This window comes from Agelaius phoeniceus, unplaced genomic scaffold (assembly GCF_051311805.1).
Source record: "Agelaius phoeniceus isolate bAgePho1 unplaced genomic scaffold, bAgePho1.hap1 Scaffold_115, whole genome shotgun sequence".
NCBI classification, from domain to species: Eukaryota; Metazoa; Chordata; class Aves; order Passeriformes; family Icteridae; genus Agelaius; species Agelaius phoeniceus.
The window spans coordinates 1,212,265-1,233,638 of NW_027509878.1; the positions used below are offsets into that span (position 1 = coordinate 1,212,265).

Sequence of the window (21,374 nt, forward strand, 5' to 3'; positions counted from 1 at the left end):
AGCCATGGTTTGTCAGGACTTGCTTGATCCTAATGAGCCCCGTGGTGCATTTGAAGCTGAGTCTGGAACCTCAGGGCCTGAGAGGAGATTGCAAAAAAACTTTCCAGGAGTCCAAGTCAAAAGAAAACCCCAAAGTGTCTCAAGGCATGAATGGGCCCCACTGAGGTCCATCTCCAACACAGGCTCCTCATGGGCTCCTTGGAGGAGAGAATTGGAGGCCAGAATTGGACAAAACACCTCTCAGAGATTCAGAGTGGAAAGGAACATCCAAAGTACCTTAAAAACCTTGAGTATTTCAAGGCATTAATGAGCCCCACTGAGTGTCAGTACAAAGCTCTCAAGGGACTCATTAAAGCAGATAATTGGGGCCATGATTGCACAAACTTCTCACAGAGTCTGTATCAAAAATGAAACACCAAGTACCTTAAAATAATTGAGTACCTTGAAGCATTAATGACCCCACTGAGTCTCCTTACTGACAAAGCCTCCCCAGGGACTAATTACAGCAGATAATTGGAGGGTGTGACTGCACAATCTTTCTCATAGCATCTGTATCAAAAATGAAACACCAAGTAGATTTAAAAACTGAAGCACCTTGAAGCATTAATGAGCCCCACTGAGTGTTGTTACTGACAAAGCCTCTCCAGGGACTGATTACAGCAGATAATTGGAGGCCAGGATTGCACAAACCTCTCAGAGACTCCAAGGCTAAAGCCAAAGCCAAAGTCCTTTGAAAAACCTGCAGTCCCTGCAGGGAGCATGAAGGAGCCCCCAGGGCCATTGCTGAGCAAGGCTCCCCAGGGACTCCTTGCAGCAGATCCTTGAGGCCACTGGGATGTGGGCTAGGGGGGGATGCTGAGGGCAGCACAAGGGGCTGACAGTGCCCAGCCTGGCTGGGGCTGGGCCAGGAGGCCCCAGGGCCTCAGCACAAGGTGTCTCCTCCCAGCCCTTGCTGGCACAGACCCTGCTGTGCCCCAGGGCACCAAGACTTGGCTTCTCTTTGTCCCCACCTGTCATCACTGCCTGCAGTTCTCTGCTCTGCCTGGGGCCTGGGGACACTTGCTCAGTCGTGTCCCTCTCTGGGACCCATTAAAAGTCCAAGAAAGTTTGGAGTTGGATTCTGCCTTGGAGTTCTGGAGAGGTTTCTTCAGCTCCCTCTCAGGGACTGATGTCCAGGGCCTGAGCACAAAGGCCCAGAGGCTGATTAAAGTCCTTGTGCTGTGTCTGTGCTGCTGAGCTGGGCTGGGCTCCTGGCCCAGAGGCAGCTCCTGGTCACCAAGAAGAGCTTCAAAAGCACATTTCTCTTGATGAGCAGCTTTTGTGCCAGCCCAGCAGGGCTGGGGCACTGCCTGCAGCCAGCCCGGGCACAGCCCAGAGGCACAGAGAGCTTCAATCAGTCAGGGCTGGGAAGGGGCTGAGAAGTGCCTGGGGCACAATCACTGCCAGCCCTTGGCACAGGAACCTCTGGCTGCAGGACAGTGCAGCTGCAGCTCCTGGAGCCATCTCCTGCAGCTGGAACATGCCAATGCCTGCAGAGCCTGTGAGTGCATTCTCTGCTTGTCTCTTGTGCAGAGCAGCCAGGGGTGCCCAGGGCTGTCGTGCAGAGCAGGGTCCTGCAGCCCAGGGCGCTGTGCTGGGGCAGGGACTCTGCTGCCTGCCAGGGACAGCTCTCAGCCAGCCCTGGCAGCTGCTCCCAGCACTGGGGGACAAGATCTGGGTGGCAGGAGACAGCTGGTGAGGCTTGGAAGTGTTCTCCTTGTGTGGGGAGGATGCTGCATTGTTCAGGACTGCTCCTACATGATATTTTACTGCAGAACAATTCCACGTAGATTATACAGGGAGCACAGCAAGGCAGGACCTGAATAAAAGGGAAAATCTTCTTTTTTAATCTACTGCTCTGGGTTGCTGGGATGGGAAATGGACCATAGATATTCATCTCTCAGTTCAGGTAGAGAAAAAAAAAATTCTCTTAGATCTGAATAAATTCTGCAGTGACAGAAATCAGCCTTTAGAGGAAGCCTCAGTGTTCCTTTTCCAGCCTACTCAGGGTTGCTCTGACGTTGCCATCAGAGCCTGCAGAGCCAGAGCTGCCCCTGGGCAGTGCCTGAGCTGGGAGGGCTCTGCAGGGCAGAGCTGAGCCCCCAGGGCTGGGCTGGGCTCTGGCAGCACTGGCAGGGCCCAGCCCTGGGCACAGGGAAGCAGCTGCTGGCAGGGACAGCTCCAGGCAGCAGAGCCCTGGGCAGGCAGTGGGGGGAAAGTGCCCCCAGCCTGTGCTGGGATATTTCAAGTCCTCTCCAAACCCAACTATTCCATGATTACTTTTCTTACAGATCCCCATGCCAAGGCACAGCAAATGTCCAACAGCAGCTGCATCAGGCACTTCCTGCTGCTGGCATTGGCAGACATGCGGCAGCTGCAGCTCCTGCACTTCTGCCTCTTGCTGGGCATCTCCCTGGCTGCCCTCCTGGGCAACGGCCTCATCATCAGCGCCGTAGCCTGCGGCCACCACCTGCACACGCCCATGTTCTTCTTCCTGCTCAACCTGGCCCTCGCTGACCTGGGCTCCATCTGCACCACTGTCCCCAAAGCCATGCACAATTCCCTCTGGGACACCAGAAACATCTCCTACACTGGATGTGCTGCACAGCTCTTTTTCTTACTGTTCTTCATCTCAGCAGAGTATTTCCTCCTGACCATCATGTGCTACGACCGCTACGTGTCCATCTGCAAACCCCTGCACTACGGGACCCTCCTGGGCAGCAGAGCTTGTGCCCACATGGCAGCAGCTGCCTGGGCCAGTGCCTTTCTCTATTCACTGCTGCACACGGCCAATACATTTTCCCTGCCCCTGTGCCATGGCAATGCCCTGGGCCAGTTCTTCTGTGAAATCCCACAGATCCTCAAGCTCTCCTGCTCACACTCCTACATCAGGGAACTGGGGCTTCTTACTGTAGGTTCCTGTTTATTTTTTGGCTGTTTTGTGTTCATAGTTTTCTCCTATGTGCAGATCTTCAGGGCTGTGCTGAGGATCCCCTCTGAGCAGGGACGGCACAAAGCCTTTTCCACCTGCCTCCCTCACCTGGCCGTGGTCACCCTGTTCATCAGCACTGGCTTTTTTGCCTACATGAAGCCCCCCTCCATGTCCTCCCCATCCCTGGATCTGGCCCTGTCACTTCTGTACTCGGTGGTGCCTCCAGCCCTGAACCCCCTCATCTACAGCCTGAGGAACCAGGAGCTCAAGGCTGCAGTGTGGAGACTGATGACTGGATGCTTTCAGGAACATTAAACTGCTGGCCAATTTCTGCAAATCACTTGCAATAAAAGTCATCTTTGAATCTTCTTGTTGGTTTCATCTTGGATGTTCTTTTGCTTCGTTTTACTTAATATTGTCGCCAAAGAAATGTCATGGTTTGTGGCATTTTTTGGTTTGTTTCTCTTCACATTGCCTGTGGCCACAGACTGTGGCAATAATGGGCTGCACTCTTGGTGGATTTAAAAGAGATAAAGGATGTCCCAGCAGAGTTTTCTGCAGAGATGCCCTTTTGTTGCCTTCTCTGGGGCTGCAGCAGCAATGTCTGTGTGCAGAGCTGGGGCAGATCAGTGCTGGCCCAGCAGCTGTGCCCAGCAGCAGCAGCAGCAGCAGCACTTGGTGTTGCCAGTGCTGCTGCCGTGGCCCTGCCCCGCTGCCCTGGTGGCCCTGGTGTTGCTGCAGGGCCTGAGTGCTCTCGGGGCCGGGCACAGCCCTGGGGGTGGCAGTGCCGGGGCTGCAGCAGGGACAGGCCATGGGCACTGCTGGGGCAGCGCTGACGCCTCAGGCCAGGCCCTGGGGGCTCCAGGCTCCTTGCCCAGGCTCTCTCAAGAACACGGCCAGGCCAATGCTCAGCACAGAAACCCCCGTGAGCAGCCCCAGGCTGGCCGTGGGCAGGCTGGGGGCAAACAGCATGGCTGGGGCTCTGCAAGGGCCCTGGGGCAGACGGGAAGGAGCAGCAGAGCAGGGGCTGATCCATGCCCAGTGCGCTGCACAGCCCAGGGCAGCGTCCCAGAGCGTCCTCATGCAGCTGCCAACAACATCCCCCCTCTGCAGCCCTGGCCTCTCCCCCAGCTCACACAGGTGCCCCATCCTTGCAGGCACACACACGGCAGCACTGCCTCAGCAGCCCCTGTTTGCATTGCACACAGCAGGGGCAGCACCCCCGTGCTGTTGCTGTGGGGACATGAACCTGAGGGAGCACAAATGCCATCAGCCCCTGGGGCCAGCAAGGCCTGCGGGACACCAGGGAAACCACTCAGCTTTGTCCTGGCCTCTGCACTCAGCCAGAAAGTTTGTTCCCATCTGCTGGGAGTTTCCTGTGCCACTGCAGACGCTGCTGCTCAGAGCCAGGGCTGCCTGGCAGCCACCCCCAAACTGCCCTGACCATTTCCTTTGCTTCACCTTTGCTTTCTTTCCTCTTCCTGGTACAAATTTCTTCCCATTGCCCAGCCCTGTTCCCTGCCCTGCAAACAGCCCATCCCTGTTTGCCCTTTCCTCTCTGGCCCCACTCCCCATTGCAGTTCCTGACTTGGCCCCATGGGAACGTCCCTTGGGCAGTAGGATCATCCTACAAGTGCTGCAGGAATTGTCTGCAGGCTCCTGCAGTGCCTGGTGCTGCTCCCTTTCCAGAGGCACCCCAGGCCAGGGGGGCACATCTGGGCTGCTGTGTCTGGCTCTGGGGCTCCCTGTTCTGGGCAATGAGGAGGAGCTGCAGAGGCTCTGCAGGACTGGCAGGATGGGCTTTGGGGCTGCCAGGAGAAGCTGAGGGACCTGGGCTGCTGCAGCTGCTGAAGAGGAGGCCCAGGGCTCATCCTGCAGCTGCTCCAAGGGTGGTTTCAGAGAATCCCAGAATCAGCAAGGCTGGAAAAGACCTTGGAGATCATCAAGTCCAACCTGTGCCCTGACACTGCTTTCTGTCCCCTGAGCCTCCTCTTCTCCAGGATAAACAACCCCAGCTCCCTCAGCCGCTCCTCACAGGACTTGTGCTCCAGACCCCTCCCCAGCCTTGTTGCCCTTCTCTGGACACGCTCCAGCCCCCCCATGTCCTTCCTAAATTGGGGTGCCCAGAACTGGACACAGCACTTGAGGTGCTGCTCAAGCAGTCCCCAGCACAGGGGAAGAATTCCTGCCCTGCTCCTGCTGGCCACACCATTCCTGATCCAGGCCAGGAGCCATTGGCCTTCTTGGCCACCTGGGCACTGCTGCCTCATGTCCAGCCTGCTGTCCATCAGTCCCTGCAGGTCCCTTTCTGCCTGGCTGCTCTCCAGCCACTCTGTCCTCAGCCTGTAGTGCCGCAGGGGTTGTGGCCAAAGTGCAGGACCAGGCACTTGGACTTGTTAAACCTCACCTTGTTGGATTTGGGCCCTGGATCCAGCCTTTGCAGGGCCCTGGGCAGAGCCCTCCTACCGTCCAGAATATGCACACTCCCAGACAACTTGGTGTCACCAGGGTTCCATGAGATCCCAGAGTGTCCCAATGGTCTCCATGATCCATGAGGCCTCCCAGTGTCACAATGTCGCTTTGCTTCCATGGGATCCCTTGGTGTCACAAAGTCCCTTGGATCCTTGGGCCCTGCAGTGTCACAATGGATCCTTGTTTCCATGAGGTCTGGCAGTGCAGCAATGCTCTCCTTGGTTCCACAGTGTCACAGTGGCCTCCTGGTCCCAAGGGCCACCACGCTGTCAAACATGTTTCCTTCATTCCAGGAGTCCCTAAGGAGCAGCCCTGGCCCCTTGGTTCCATGGGGCCCTGCAGTGTCACAATGGCCCCATCGTGACACCAGGTCCTGCTCTGTCACAATGCTCTGCATGGTTCCACAAGGCCCCACAGGGTTACAGTGGCCTCTGTGATTCCAGCAGGACCCAGACTGTCACCATGGACTCCTTGCTTCCATTCAGCCCCACAGTGTCACCCTGGCCCCTTGGCTCTGTGCTGCCATGTCGTACACAGTGTCACCATGGTCCTCTTAGTGCCACCAGGCCCCGCAGTGTCACAATGGCCCCTTGCTTCCCCAGGGCCCGGCAGTGTCACAATCATCAGAGAATCAACCAGGCTGGAAATGAACTTGGAGAGCATCAAGTCCAACCTGGGACCCAATACCACCTTGTCACCCAGACCATGGCACTGAGTGCCACATCCAGTCTTTCCTTAAACACTTCCAGGGATGGTGACTCACCCACCTCCCTGGGCAGCCCATTCCAATGCCCAATCACCCTCTGTGTGGAAAATATTTCCTAATGTCCAGCCTAAAAATCCCCTGGTGCAGCTGAAGGCTGTGTCCTCTTGTCCTGTCACTGTTCCCTGGGAAAAGAGCCTGACCCCCACCTGGCTGCACCCTCCTGTCAGGGAGTTGTAGAGAGTGATGAGGTCTCCCCTGAGCCTCCCCTGCTCCAGGATAAACAACCCCAGCTCCCTCACAGGACTTGTGTTCCAGACCCCTCCCCAGCCTTGTTGCCCTTCTCTGGACACGCTCCAGCCCCTCCATGTCCTTCCTAAATTGGGGGGCCCAGAACTGGACACAGCACTCGAGGTGCTGCCCAACCAGTGCCCAGCACAGGGGAAGAATCACTGCCCTGGTCCTCTGTGGTGGTGTTTGCAGGGGTCCCAGGACGAGGAAAGAGATGAGAATCTTGACTCCATGTTTCATAAGGCTGATTTATTATTTTATGATATATATTATATTAAAAGAAAATGCTATATTAAAACCATACTAAAAGAATAGAAGAAAGGATTTCATCCAAAGGCTAGGAAGTAAAGGAATGGAATGATGATAAAATCTTGTGACTGACCAGAGTCCCAAATGGGCTGGATGTGTGATTGGTCATCAAGTAGGTACAATTTCACCTGGGGGGTAAACACTTCTCCAAATCGCATTTCAAAGTAGCAAAACATGGAAAAGCTGAAGCTTCCCAGCTTCTCAGGAGAAAAGATCCTAGTGTGATGGTCCTGCTGGCCACACCATTCCTGATCCATAGGAGTGCCAGGGGTTGGATGAGGGAAATGGTGGGGAGAGGGTGGGGACAAAGTGTGATTGATTGTCAGCCATGAAGGGTCCTGATCTTATCTATTCATACTGCATTAGATGTTGCTGGGGGTCAGTATCAATTGAAAATTGCTGATACCAAACTATAAACACAGAAAAAAAACAGGACAAAACAGTTCTCTCTGCTTTTTTTTTCAATATAGCAGATTCACTATGAATACACTTCTGAAATGTGTCTAATTAACCACAGAAGTATTGAAAACTAAAATTATTCAATGGGGCTTTTCTTGTTTGGGTCTTTAGAACAAATGTTTATGAGCCTTTTTCAGTGAATTCCTGAACTGAAGAGCTCAAGAAAGAAGAGGCCTCTGGAGTAATAAAATCCATCAACAACCTCCAAGTGGCTGAGGATCCATCCCCATCAGAGCAGCAATGAACAGAAATGGGCACAGCTTTGTGGCTGCTGTCCCAGCTTTGGCATGGGCCCTGGGCCTGGAGCAGGAGCAGCTCTTGAGGGCCCCAAGGCCGGGGCTCTGGTGCTGCCCTGGGCAGATGGGATGGCAGCAGGGGCTGCAGAGCTCTCAGCACCTCAGGCTGAGGGGAGCAGGGCAGCCAGGGAGCCTCCTTTGGCCTTGGCCCAGCACCTTCCCCCATGGCTGGGGCTGAGTCCTGTGGCAGCTGCAGCTGCTGCTGTGCCCTTGGCAGGGGCTGAGGCCGTGGGGCCAGTGCCCAGAGCAGCCTGGGCTGAGCAGAGCTGTGGGGCCAGAGCCGGCTGGGCTGGGCTGGGCTCAGAGAGGCCCTTGGTGCTGCCCAGAGCTCAGGGCAGCTGGCAGAGCTTGCAGGGAGCTGGGCTGGGCTCAGAGAGCCTGGCCCAGAAACCATCAGTGTCCATCTCAGCCTGGCTGAGCGTGCAGGGGCCAAGAAGGGACACCTTTCCCTTGCTTGTCCCCAGCTGTCATCACTGCCTCCAGTGTTCTGCTCTACCTGGAACCTGGGGACACTTTGTCACTCTTGTGCCTCCCAGGAATCTATTTAAAGTACAAGAAACTTCAGTGTCTCAATTTAAGTTTGAGTTCCTGAGAAATTTTTGAGCCCTGTCTGGGGTACTGACTGATGAAAAGAGCACCAAAGCCTGAGAGGGCACCTCTGTGGCTGTGTCATGGAGGCGCAGAGCAGCTGTGATGTCAGCAAGGGGCTGTGTGACAGCACAGAGTGGGCTGTGTGAGGTCACAGATTGGGCTATGACATGGCAGAGTTTGTTGTGTGAGGTCATTGAGCAGCTACATAGAGGGGATTCTGTGACATCACAGAGCAGGCTGTGACATCATGGCATGGCTGTATGACATCATAGAGTGGGATGTGAGGTCAAAGTGTGTGCTGTGACATTACAGAGTGTCAGTATGACATCACAGAGAGGGTTTTGTGGCATCACTTAGGGGGTTGTGACATCACACAACTGTCTGTGACATCACAATGTGAGGCCATAGAGCAGATCTTGCCATCATAGAGGGTGGCTCTGTGACATCAGAGAGTGGATTGTGACATCACTGCCTGTCTGTGTAACATCACAGAGAGGGCTGTGACATCACAGAACAGATTCTGACATCAAATGGTGGCTTTCTGACATCCCAGGGTCTTTTGTGACATCACAGTGCAGCTGCATGACATTCCAGGGTGAAATCCCAGAGTTTGCTCCGTGACATCACAAGGGTGCTGTGTGATGTCCCAGAGTGAGCTCTGACATCACAGGGGCCTGTGTGACATCACAGAGAGGGGTGTGTGACATCACAGGGGCTCTGTGACATCACAGGGGCAGTGTGACATCACAGGTTGCTGTGTGACATCCCAGGGGCTGTGTGAGGTCACTGGGGAGGTCACTCTGCCCCGGCCCCCCTCACAGTTCCCCCCAGAGCAGTCCAACCCTGCTCGTGCACAGCGGGGTCCCCTGTCCCCCCGGGTCCCCCCGCTCCCGGCGCCGCAGCCTCCCCCAGAGGATGTTCCACGAGATCGACCCCAGAGCCTGACACGGGGACGGGGGGCCGGGGCCCTGGGGGTGGCACAGGGGGACAGGGACCCCCCGGCAGCGTCCCCGTGTCCCCCAGGGCCAGAGCCTGGGCCAGGGCTCCTTCACCCTGGTACCAACGAGGCCTTGAGAGCGCTGAAAAAATCCCCAGCAAGGGATCAGCAAAAACCAGATTGAATATTAAGCAACAGCCCCACAAAGTTCCTTGGCAAGAGTCACTCTGCTCCTGACTGGACACTTCAGGCACACCAAGGAAACAAAGCAACAACAAAACCAAACCAAATCCGGACAATCAAACCAGAAATGAACTGAGAACTGTCCCTGTGTGTGGGTGTGTGACACAAGGACAGTGAGGGGAAGGATAAAAGGAATACAGGCCAAAGGTTTAACAGAGCTCAAACTTAACAGGACTTTACCGTAACTGATAGCTTAAATGTCACAATTTAGGCAAAAAGAGCAGCTAACAGTATTTAACCTAACTTATAACCTATGACTTTGCAATTTAACAGAGGAATAACACTTAACAGTATTTAACTTAGCCTAATAACTTACATTAAAATAACAACTTAGCAAAAGAACAACTCTCAGGAGCATTTAACTTAGCTCATACCTCATGACTGAACATTTCGTACAGGCCTGACTGACTCAGCCATACAAGGCACTCAAAGCCCTCAGAGAGCAGCATTTCTGCCACATTTCCCCAGCACGGGCACTCCTGTGTGCACACAGACACAAAGAGTCAGTGCAAGGCACCTGGGAGAAATTCCCCTGAGGGAAGGAAATGCTCCCTGTGGATCCTTTGGCATCTCCCCAGCAGGTGAAGGGTTGAGCCTGGAGGAGTGGGGGGATCGGCCCAGGCTCCGTCGTTGTTGGGGATCCCCGAGTGCAGCAAACGGGAGAGTTCCCGGCTGGGAGAGGCCCCACTCAGAGGGAGTCGCTGGCCCAGGAGAGCTCCAAGGGCTCCTTTTGGAGTGCTGTTTGCAGGGCCCCAAGAGAGGGGCTTCAGTCCCAGCAATGGTTCATCCTGGCCACACTTGGCACCAACAGCTTTCTTTGGCAGTGTGAGAACAGGGATGTTGTGCCACTGAGGGAACAAAACCAGTTCCCAGGGCTGCTCCTAGAGAAAGCAGGAGCTGGTTGGGCAGCAGCAGTGCCTGGAGCAGACAGTGTTTGTGATGAGCTGCAGAGGAGCTGAGCCCAGGGGCTGTTGGCCAAGGCCGAGCCCCAAGGAGCATTTCTCAGCTGGCAGGGCGGCCTGAGAAGGGGAGGGGGGAATGCAGCAGCACAGGGCCCATGGAACCAAGGGACCATTGTGACACTGTGGGGCCCTGTGAGCCCAAGGGACCATTGTGACACTGTGGGGCCCTGTGAGACCAAGGGACCATTGTGACACTGTGGGGCCCTGTTAGACAAGGGACCACTGTGACATTGTGGGGCACCATGGAACCAAGGTGACCATTGTGACATTGAAGGGAGTCATGGAATCACGAAGACCCTTGTGAGCCTTTGGGGCCTTGGGAAACCAAGAGTATGTTCTGACACTGTGAGGCCTCATGGAATCAGTGAGACCATTGTGACACAATGAGGTCCCATGGAACCAAGTAGAGCATTCTGACACTGTGTGGCACCATGGAACCAAGGGACCCATTGTGTTCCATGGGGCCTCATGGAACCAAGGGCACCATAGTGACACTGCGGGGATCCATAGGACCAAGGGGACCATTGTGACATTGTGGGGTCTGTGGAACCTCAGAGACCATTGTGACACTGCAGGGCCCAATGGAACCAGGAGAACACAGCACAGGTGTGGCTTGTTTGGCATCCCGGGGGCTGCCTGACTGGTCCAGCTGACCTTAACATGTTGAGGGTCTCCTCTCTGCTGCTGAAACACTGGGGCTCCATACTTTCCTTCCTATGGAAAAGAACTGTCCTTCTCAGCCAGGTGCCCATGGCCAGAATTGGGGTTCCACTTCCCACATTCCCTGTTGTGACAGACTGGAGGAGATTGTTGGCTGGAAACATTTTGTGTGCGGGGGGGAGGAAGGGGCAGGTCCAGCTTTGCCCTGCCCTGGAAGCCCAGCCCAGCCCTGCCCTGGAACCCCAATCCCCCCAGAGCCTCTATCCCAGCCCAGCAGTGGCTGCCAGTCCCTGGCACAGCACAGGCAATGCTCCACAGCCACCTCTGCAGCCCCCAGCCCAGCTTCTGAGGGACCAAATGAGCCCAAGTCCCACCTGGGGGAAGGGCCCAGGGAGACCAAGGGGTATTGAAGGCTGACCACAAGGCAAGCACACATCTTGACCCTACCTCCTCTTGGAATTTCCATCTGAACAGTGCTGGAATCCAGGAGTTGGTACCTGTGTGTGTGCTTCTCTAAATCTTTTTTGTGTTTTTCTCTTTCTGCGTCTTCTTCTTCTGTTTCTGTGCTCCTGCAAATGTTGATTAACTTTGAATTGAACAGGCTTAGAGTTTGTGAAGTTGAATGGGCAAAGTCAATGCTTTGAAAAGTGTTTTTTGTTGATTGAATATCTGTCGTAATACATGACAAGAATTTTTAAAAGAAATGTAAAACTTTTTGTGTCACTGACAATCTGTTAAACCACTGAGATACTGAACACGCCTCTGTGAAACACAAATGTTAAAGATGGAAAAACACAGGAACCTCCTCTTTCTTTCCAGTCAACAAAGAAGCAGCAGGCCCTGGCCTTGGCCCCCATCTCAACCAAACCAAACCAAACCAAACCAAACCAAACCAAACCAAGCAACCCTGCCATGGGCTGAGCCCCTTCCCTCCTCCCCAGGCTGCCCCCCCTCCCCATCAGCCCCATTCTGACTAAACCAAACCCCAACAACTCCCAAACAGGAAAACAAAAGAGGCTACAAAACCCCAACCAGAACAAAGCCAGCCACAGCTATTAAAATATTACCAAGTCCCCTCCATCCAACACAACTAAAACTAAAAACTCCTACAACTTACAACCCATACAAAAAAACCCTACAACTAAAATTAAACACAAAAACCCCAAAACCAACCATAAAACCAATCCTAACACAACCCAACCACAACTTCCACCACAAGTTACCAGCGGGACAGGTGTTAACCCTTTCAATACTTCAATCCTCCCTCGAGTAAAAGAAAAACAAAATGTAAGCCTATTAAAAAACATAAAACCATCAAAGTAAGTAAAGAAGAAATTAAATCCCAAAAAAAAAAGACAAAAAATAACCTTAATCTTAAAACTAAAATCCTCTTATAAGGTATAAAGAAAATCTCTTTTTCTTTATAACACAAAAACACTCTTAAAAAAAATCAAATTAATATCAAACAAAAACCTCCATACTAAAATAAACAAATGATAAAATTACTGTAATTTCATCAAAAGTTTAAAAGGGGAAAAAGAAAATAAGTAATTCAGTATCCCCAAGAGAAGATCTCCATTTCCAGAGATAAAAATAATTTTGAAAGTAAAAAATAAAAACTTTTAAAGAAGTCATCTTTAAAACAATACCTCATAAGTTGACATGGCAAATCAATAAGCTGTAAAACAGCTTGTAGCAATAAAAACAATTTCATAATGACAATGTTCCCCAGATAACCGATATCCGTCACAAAATTAAGAACCACAAAAAACCTATTTTTTTGTCGTGGAAAAAAAATCTCCATAACCTTAACAAGAAAGACTTCTCTCCCTAAGTAAACTAAAAAAAGATTATTCTAGAAATATTAAACTAACTAGAAAATGTAAGTTTACTTTATTTAGATTGTCAGTAAATAGAAAATGTGGTAGAGGAAAAAAAAGTGATATAAAAAGCTTATTTTAATTCTTACTACCTTTCTCTTTTTAATTTCTTTTTGATAAAATTTTTCTTTATACCCTTTTAAAATTTTCAGCATACTTTACCTTTCTCGTAATCCAATCTCACAATAAAATAAATGCATAAATAATTAACCGACACTAAAACTCATAACATTCATCAATAAATTAATTAGGAAATCTCAAAATTAAAACAATATTAAATTAACAAACCAAAACCACTACAATGTCATAATAAACATTTTGCCAAAATTTCTGTGATTTTCTAAAGCTGCCAGTAAAGGCTGTTTGGTTGTTTTCAACTCCTGAGAATCTCTTGTTGGTATTTCTCCAGGGAGTCCAACTCAGATGACACAAACAACTGTAATTCCTTTTAAATGTCTCCTTGAGAGAGTTGTTTGGGGGATGGGGGTCAGGGCTTGTGTGTGCTGCTTGGCCCAGCCCAGGCAGGGCTTTCCCAGCCACATTCCACACTCCATTGCCCAGCTGGAGCCGCTGGTGCCTCTGAGTTGTGCTGCCCCAGCCCCAGGGACGCTCTCCTTGTCTGCCCATTCCCCCACGCTCTCTGGGCAGGGATGGCCTCACTGGGGGCTGCTGACATCCTCAGCAACTTGGAGGCTGCTGCTGAATTTCCCTGCTCCAGAGGCTTGTTCAGCCTTCAGCTCTTCAGTGCAGGAATTCAGTGTCCCAGGGCTCATTAACATTCAGAACACCTGAACAAGCCAAGCCTCTGGGAATCATTTGATTTTAATTTTCAAATCTTTTGTGGTTAATTAGACAGATTTCAGTAGTGTATTCAAACTGAATAGATTCTTTTTAAAAAGACAGTGAGAAAACATTTTTTAGGTCCTGTTTAGGTTTTTTTTTCCCTGTTAATTAAATGATATGTGCAATCTCCAATTGACACTGAATCCAAGTACATCCTCATGCAGTTTGAATGGATATGAATATCAAGACCCTTCATGGCTGACAATCAATCAGACTCTGTCCCTACCCCCACCCCACCATTTCCCCCATCCAAGCCCTGGCACTCAGAGCAGCCTTGTGCAAATCTGAGCTCCCTCCAGCCCAGGCTGCACCTGCAGCTTTCAGCTCCTTGGCTCCAACTCCCACCTGCTTTCCTTGCAGAAGGAGCTGCCCGAGACACAGAGGGATGTTCATTTCTTGTCAGCCAGCAAAGCCAAGGGAAGGCACAGCTCCATCAAATGCAAAAGTCATTCCTCTGCTGGATATTAAATCCACTTTGCACAGCAGACAGTCTCAGAGCAATAGAAAACACCTTCTGTGCCCAGCACAGATCCCAAGGTCCCCCCAAACCCTCCCCGCCCCAATTCTGCCCAGATTTGCTCTTTGCACACACGAGTCACAGGCTGAAGTCAGGAGCTCCCTCCATGCCCAGAGGAGGAAGAGAGAAAGGGGGTGAAGAGCTCTCCTGGTCAGAGCCAAGGTCCAAGTACAGCCCCTGCAATGGGAACCACAACTCATCAGGTTTGTGTTCTTGGGCTCAGGGATTGGTGACACTCAGAGGCACAGAAAGGTTTCTTGCCAACAAACACAAATTGAAAATTTGAACAGTTTAATAGCCATCACAGCTCTTCCCTCAGCTCTCTGGGATGTCCCAGCAGCATCTGAAATGTCCCCCATCCACCAGGAATTTCTGTACAGGAACAGTTTTAGACAAAGACATAAGAAAAGGTAATTCAGTGATAGATATAAACACAATTAAGATGTTGACTAATGTGATATTTATTTGAATTTAAGAAAGACTAGGCAACTCCCTGCAGGTCAAAGGATGAAACCAGTCAGTTGAGAGGCACTTGAAGGACCAGAGAGCATCTGGAGGAGAAAATCTGGAAGGAATGGGAAGAATAAAGTTCCAGAGAGCCTAGTGAAGAGATGCCCTTGGACATGGCCATTTAAACAAGAGAGCTGAAAACACATGAATGAAGAGCAAGAGGAAATATTAGACTGAATATTGGTGACACAAGTAGAGGGGAAGATCAGTATTTTATCTTCTGCCATTATTAGAAGAATCCAGTAGATCCAGGAAATTCCTGTTCCTGATGGGAAAATATTGCCATTTCTTAAAAGGACTCAAATGACCCAGATAATAAAGATTTGCTTGTATATTATGAAACTAACAGGTATTAAAACGTGTGCCCCTTTCCAGGCAGACATCAGCTGTGTGCCCATGAACAGGCAGTGCCGCTTGTGCCCTGAGGTGCCCAGCTGGGATTGGATCTCTCCCAGAGCACCTGAGGGAGAGCAGAGCACCTTGCAAGCTGCAGGTCCCTGACAGCCCCGCAGGGCTCCTGTCCCATCAACATCTGCTCTGCTCCAGTCTGAAACAGGGCCCAGCATGGTGCCGGGATCATCAGAGAGCTGAGGTGTGTGCTGGAATTCAATGGCCTCCCCATCCAGCAGCAGCCCTGCATTTCCCTCCTGCAGCCTTGGTCTCCAGCACAGCCACGGAGGCTCTTTGGGCTCTGGAGTGTTGCTGCAGCCCCCAAGGGCAGCTGAGCTCTGCCTTTGGCACAGTCAGGCCTGGCCAGCGCAGGCCATGCTCAGCAATTGCTTGTGTGTGCCTGGCCTTGCTGTCAGCCCCGTGAGCGGCTGCGTGGCCCCTTTGTGGCCCTGTGCTGGCCCAGCCATGGTGGCGCAGCCCCTGTGCAGGCCCAGCCCAGGCCAGGAGCATTGCGGCTGGGAACGGCCCCTGTGCCGTGGGGCCCACAGCAGCCTTGGGGCTCTGTGCCCCATGGCCTCCCTGCTGGGCAGCCTCTGCCAGCTCCTGCAGAGCCCCTGGCACCTGTGGGGCTGCACAGACAGCCCTGCCCCGGGCTCTGCCGGCCTCTGGGCCAGCAGAGAGGCAGCCAGGGCTGGCCATGGCCGGGAACAGGCCCTGAGCCCCGCAGGAGGATGGAGCTGGGCCACAGCCAAACTCAGCCCAGGCCAAAGCTGGGCTCAGCAGCCAGGGCTGCCAACACATGGGCACAGAGGCTGGCGCTGACAAATGTCCTGGGCCCCCTCCCTGCTCTGTCCATGCCACCAAGGGCACAGAGCAGCCTCCTCTCTGGGCCACTTGCCTGTTTGCAATGCCTTGCACAGGCGCTGGCCCTGCCCCACAAGGCCTGGCCTGAGTCCTGCCCCTGCACGCTCAGCCAGGCTGAGATGGACACTGATGGTTTCTGGGCCAGGCTCTCGGAGCCCAGCCCAGCTCCCTGCAAGCTCTGCCAGCTGCCCTGAGCTCTGGGCAGCACCAAGGGCCTCTCTGAGCCCAGCCCAGCCCAGCCGGCTCTGGCCCCACAGCTCTGCTCAGCCCAGGCTGCTCTGGGCACTGGCCCCACGGCCTCAGCCCCTGCCAAGGGCACAGCAGCAGCTGCAGCTGCCACAGGACTCAGCCCCAGCCATGGGGGAAGGTGCTGGGCCAAGGCCAAAGGAGGCTCCCTGGCTGCCCTGCTCCCCTCAGCCTGAGGTGCTGAGAGCTCTGCAGCCCCTGCTGCCATCCCATCTGCCCAGGGCAGCACAAGAGCCCCGGCCTTGGGGCCCTCAAGAGCTGCTCCTGCTCCAGGCCCAGGGCCCATGCCAAAGCTGGGACAGCCACAAAGCTGTGCCCATTTCTGTTCATTGCTGCCTGGATAGGGATGGATCCTCAGCCACTTGGAGGTTGCTGCTGAATTTTATTACTCCAGAGGTCTCTTCTTTCTTGAGCTCTTCAGTTCACGAATTCACTGAAAAAGTCTCATACACATGTGTTCAAAACACCTGAACAAGAAAAGCCCCTGGGAATCATTTAAATGTTCAATTCTTCTCTGGTTAATTAAGGGATTTCAGTAGTTTATTTAATGTGAATATATTGTATTGAAAACAATGCAGAGAGAACAGCTTTGTCCTGTATTATTTTCCTGTTTATAGCTTGGTATCAGCAATGTCCAACTGATATTGACCCCCAGTACCTTCTAATGCACTCTAAGAAGATAAAAAGATCAAGACCCTTCAAGGCTGATAACACATGAAACTTTGTCCCCAACCCCCTCCGCACCATTTCCCTCATCAAACCCCTGGCACTCCTATGGATCAGGAATGGTGTGGCCAGCAGGAGCAGGGCAGTGATTCTTCCCCTGTGCTCAGCACTTCTTGGGCAGCACCTCCAGTGCTGTGTCCAGTTCTGGGCCCCCAATTTAGGAAGGACATGGAGGGGCTGGAGCGTGTCCAGAGAAGGGCAACAAGGCTGGGGAGGGGTCTGGAGCACAATTCCTGTGAGGAGCAGCTGAGGGAGCTGGGGTTGTTTATCCTGGAGAAGAGGAGGCCCAGGGGAGACAAGGCGATGTCAGGGAACAGGTTGGACTTGATGATCTCCAGGGTCTTTTCCAGCCTTGATGATTCTGGGATTCTCTGAAACCACCCTTGGATGAGCCCTGGGCCTCCTCTTCAGCAGCTCCAGCAGCCCAGGTCCCTCAGCTTCTCCTGGCAGCCCCAAAGCCCATCCTGTCAGTCCTGCAGAGCCTCTGCAGCTCCTCCTCATTGCCCAGAACAGGGAGCCCCAGAGGCAGACACAGCAGCCCAGATGTGCCCTCCTGGCCTGGGGTGCCTCTGGCAAGGGAGCAGCAGCAGGCACTGCAGGAGCCTGCAGACAATTCCTGCAGCTCTTGTAGGATGATCCTGCTGCCCAAGGGACGTTCCCATGGGGCCAAGTCAGGAACTGCAATGGGGAGTGGGGCCAGAGAGGAAAGGGCAAACAGGGATGGGCTGTTTGCAGGGCAGGGAACAGGGCTGGGCAATGGGAAGAAATTTGTACCAGGAAGAGGAAAGAAAGCAAAGGTGAAGCAAAGGAAATGGTCAGGGCAGTTTGGGGGTGGCTGCCAGGCAGCCCTGGCTCTGAGCAACAGCGTCTGCAGTGGCACAGGAAACTCCCAGCTGATGGGAACAAACTTTCTGGCTGAGTGCAGAGGCCAGGACAAAGCTGAGTGGTTTCCCTGGTGTCCCGCAGGCCTTGCTGGCCCCAGGGGCTGATGGCATTTGTGCTCCCTCAGGTTCATGTCCCCACAGCAACAGCATGGGGGTGCTGCCCCTGCTGTGTGCAATGCAAACAGGGGCTGCTGAGGCAGTGCTGCCGTGTCTGTGCCTGCAAGGATGGGGCACCTGTGTGAGCTGGGGGAGAGGCCAGGGCTGCAGAGGGGGGATGTTGTTGGCAGCTGCATGAGGACGCTCTGGGACGCTGCCCTGGGCTGTGCAGCGCACTGGGCATGGATCAGCCCCTGCTCTGCTGCTCCTTCCCGTCTGCCCCAGGGCCCTTGCAGAGCCCCAGCCATGCTGTTTGCCCCCAGCCTGCCCACGGCCAGCCTGGGGCTGCTCACGGGGGTTTCTGTGCTGAGCCTTGGCCTGGCCGTGTTCTTGAGAGAGCCTGGGCAAGGAGCCTGGAGCCCCCAGGGCCTGGCCTGAGGCGTCAGCGCTGCCCCAGCAGTGCCCATGGCCTGTCCCTGCTGCAGCCCCGGCACTGCCACCCCCAGGGCTGTGCCCGGCCCCGAGAGCACTCAGGCCCTGCAGCAACACCAGGGCCACCAGGGCAGCGGGGCAGGGCCACGGCAGCAGCACTGGCAACACCAAGTGCTGCTGCTGCTGCTGCTGGGCACAGCTGCTGGGCCAGCCCTGATCTGCCCCAGCTCTGCACACAGACATTGCTGCTGCAGCCCCAGAGAAGGAAACAAAAGGGCATCTCTGCAGAAAACTCTGCTGGGAAATCCTTTAGTTCCTTTAAAACCACTGAGAGTGCCGCCCCTCATTAAAACACTCTGTGGCCACAGGTAAGGTGGAGAGAAACAAAATGAGAAATGGCACAAACTTTGACATTTATTTGTGGACAATATGAAAATACTAAAACAAAGGAAAAGAACCTCCAAAATTAAATAAACAAGAAGGATCAAAGATAACTTTTATTACAAGTGATTTGCAGAAATTGGCCAACAGTTTAATGTTCCTGAAAGCATCCAGTCATCAGTCTCCACACTGCAGCCTTGAGCTCCTGGTTCCTCAGGCTGTAGATGAGGGGGTTCAGGGCTGGAGGCACAACCGAGTACAGAATTGACAGGGCCAGATCCAGGGATGGGGAGGACATGGAGGGGAGCTTCAGGTGAGCAAATATGGCACTGCTGAGGAATAGGGAGACAACAGCCAGGTGAGGGAGGCAGGTGGAAAAGGCTTTGTGCCGTCCCTGCTCAGAGGGGATCCTCAGCACAGCCCTGAAGATCTGCACATAGGAGAAAACAATGAACACAAAACAGCCAAATGATAAACAGGCACTAAAAACAATGAGCCCAAATTCTCTGAGATAGGATTTTGAGCAGGAGAGCTTGAGGATCTGTGGAATTTCACAGAAGAACTGGCCCAGGGCATTGCCATGGCACAGGGGCAGGGAAAATGTATTGGCCGTGAGTAGCAGAGCATTGAGAAAGGCACTGGCCCAGGCAGCTGCTGCCATGTGGGCACAAGCTCTGCTGCCCAGGAGGGTCCCATAGTGCAGGGGTTTGCAGATGGACACGTAGCGGTCGTAGCACATGATGATCAGGAGGGAAAACTCTGCTCCAATGAAGAACAGTAAGAAAAAGAGCTGTGCAGCACATCCAGTGTAGGAGATGTTGCTGGTGTCCCAGAGGGAATTGTGCATGGCTTTGGGGACAGTGGTGCAGATGGAGCCCAGGTCGCTGAGGGCCAGGTTGAGCAGGAAGAAGAACATGGGCGTGTGCAGGTGGTGGCCGCAGGCTACGGCGCTGATGATGAGGCCGTTGCCCAGGAGGGCAGCCAGGGAGATGCCCAGCAAGAGGCAGAAGTGCAGGAGCTGCAGCTGCCGCGTGTCTGCCAATGCCAGCAGGAGGAAGTGCCTGATGCAGCTGCTGTTGGACATTTGCTTCACATGGGGATCTGTAAGAAAAGTAATCATGGAATAGCTGGGTTTGGAGAGGACTTGAAATATCCCAGCACAGGCTGGGGGCACTTTCCCCCCACTGCCTGCCCAGGGCTCTGCTGCCTGGAGCTGTCCCTGCCAGCAGCTGCTTCCCTGTGCCCAGGGCTGGGCCCTGCCAGTGCTGCCAGAGCCCAGCCCAGCCCTGGGGGCTCAGCTCTGCCCTGCAGAGCCCTCCCAGCTCAGGCCCTGCCCAGGGGCAGCTCTGGCTCTGCAGGCTCTGATGGCAACATCAGAGCAACCCTGAGGAGGCTGGAAAAGCAACACTGATGCTGCCTGTGAGGGGCCATGTGCTGATTTCTGTCACTGCCAGGTTTATTCAGATCAAAGGGAAACTTTTTTTTTATTTTTCACAGCCTGAATTGAGACATGAATATCTATGTGCAATTTCCCATCCAGGCAACCCAGAACAGTCATTTAATAAAGCAGGATTTTCCCTTTCATGCAGCCCCATCCTTGTTGTGCTCCCTGTATAATCTACTTGGATATGATCTGCAGTTCAATGCCATGCTGGGAGCAGCCCTGAACAATGCAGCATCCTCCCCACACAAGGAGAACACTCCCAAGCCTCACCAGCTGTCTCCTGCCACCCAGATCTTGTCCCCCAGTGCTGGGAGCAGCTGCCAGGGCTGGCTGAGAGCTGTCCCTGGCAGGCAGCAGAGTCCCTGCCCCAGCACAGCGCCCTGGGCTGCAGGACCCTGCTCTGCACGACAGCCCTGGGCACCCCTGGCTGCTCTGCACAAGAGACAAGCAGAGAATGTACTCACAGGCTCTGCAGGCATTGGCATGTTCCAGCTGCAGGAGATGGCTCCAGGAGCTGCAGCTGCACTGTCCTGCAGCCAGAGGTTCCTGTGCCAAGGGCTGGCAGTGATTGTGCCCCAGGCACTTCTCAGCCCCTTCCCAGCCCTGACTGATTGAAGCTCTCTGTGCCTCTGGGCTGTGCCCGGGCTGGCTGCAGGCAGTGCCCCAGCCCTGCTGGGCTGGCACAAGAGCTGCTCATCCAGAGAAATGTGCTTTTGAAGCTCTTCTTGGTCACCAGGAGCTGCCTCTGTGCCAGGAGCCCAGCCCAGCTCAGCAGCACAGACACAGCACCAGGACTTTAATGAGCCTCTGGGGCTTTGTGCTCAGGCCCTGAACATCAGTCCCTGAGAGGGAGCTGAAGAAACCTCTCCAGAACTCCAAGGCAGAATCACACTCCAAAGTTTCTTGGACTTTTAATGGGTCCCAGTGAGGGACATGACTGAGCAAGTGTCCCCAGGCCCCAGGCAGAGCAGAGAACTGCAGGCAGTGGTGACAGGTGGGGACAAAGAGAAGCCAAGTCTTGGTGCCCTGGGGCACAGCAGGGTCTGTGCCAGCAAGGGCTGGGAGGAGACACCTTGTGCTGAGGCCCTGGGGCCTCCTGGCCCAGCCCCAGCCAGGCTGGGCACTGTCAGCCCCTTGTGCTGCCCTCAGCATCCCCCCCTAGCCCACATCCCAGTGGCCTCAAGGATCTGCTGCAAGGAGTCCCTGGGGAGCCTTGCTCAGCAATGGCCCTGGGGGCTCCTGAATGCTCCCTGCAGGGACTGCAGCT

General features: G+C 53.8%; 2 protein-coding genes across 2 annotated transcripts; one reads left to right on the top strand and one right to left on the bottom strand.

Moving 5' to 3' along the window:
* Positions 1-2,698: 2,698 nt before the first annotated feature.
* LOC143693052 (olfactory receptor 14J1-like) lies at positions 2,699-3,286 on the top strand. Its single transcript, XM_077173100.1, has one exon. The coding sequence runs from the start codon at positions 2,699-2,701 to the stop codon at positions 3,284-3,286; it is 588 nt and encodes a 195-aa protein (XP_077029215.1).
* A 15,528-nt stretch (positions 3,287-18,814) lies between these two features.
* LOC143693053 (olfactory receptor 14J1-like) lies at positions 18,815-19,747 on the bottom strand. The gene has a single exon (XM_077173101.1). The coding sequence runs from the start codon at positions 19,745-19,747 to the stop codon at positions 18,815-18,817; it is 933 nt and encodes a 310-aa protein (XP_077029216.1).
* Between the last annotated feature and the right edge of the window lie 1,627 nt (positions 19,748-21,374).

Coding starts and splice junctions, on each gene's coding strand:
- LOC143693052 (XM_077173100.1), top strand. CDS start 2,699: ATGTGCTACGACCGCTACGTGTCCATCTGCAAACCCCTGCACTACGGG.
- LOC143693053 (XM_077173101.1), bottom strand. CDS start 19,747: ATGTCCAACAGCAGCTGCATCAGGCACTTCCTCCTGCTGGCATTGGCA.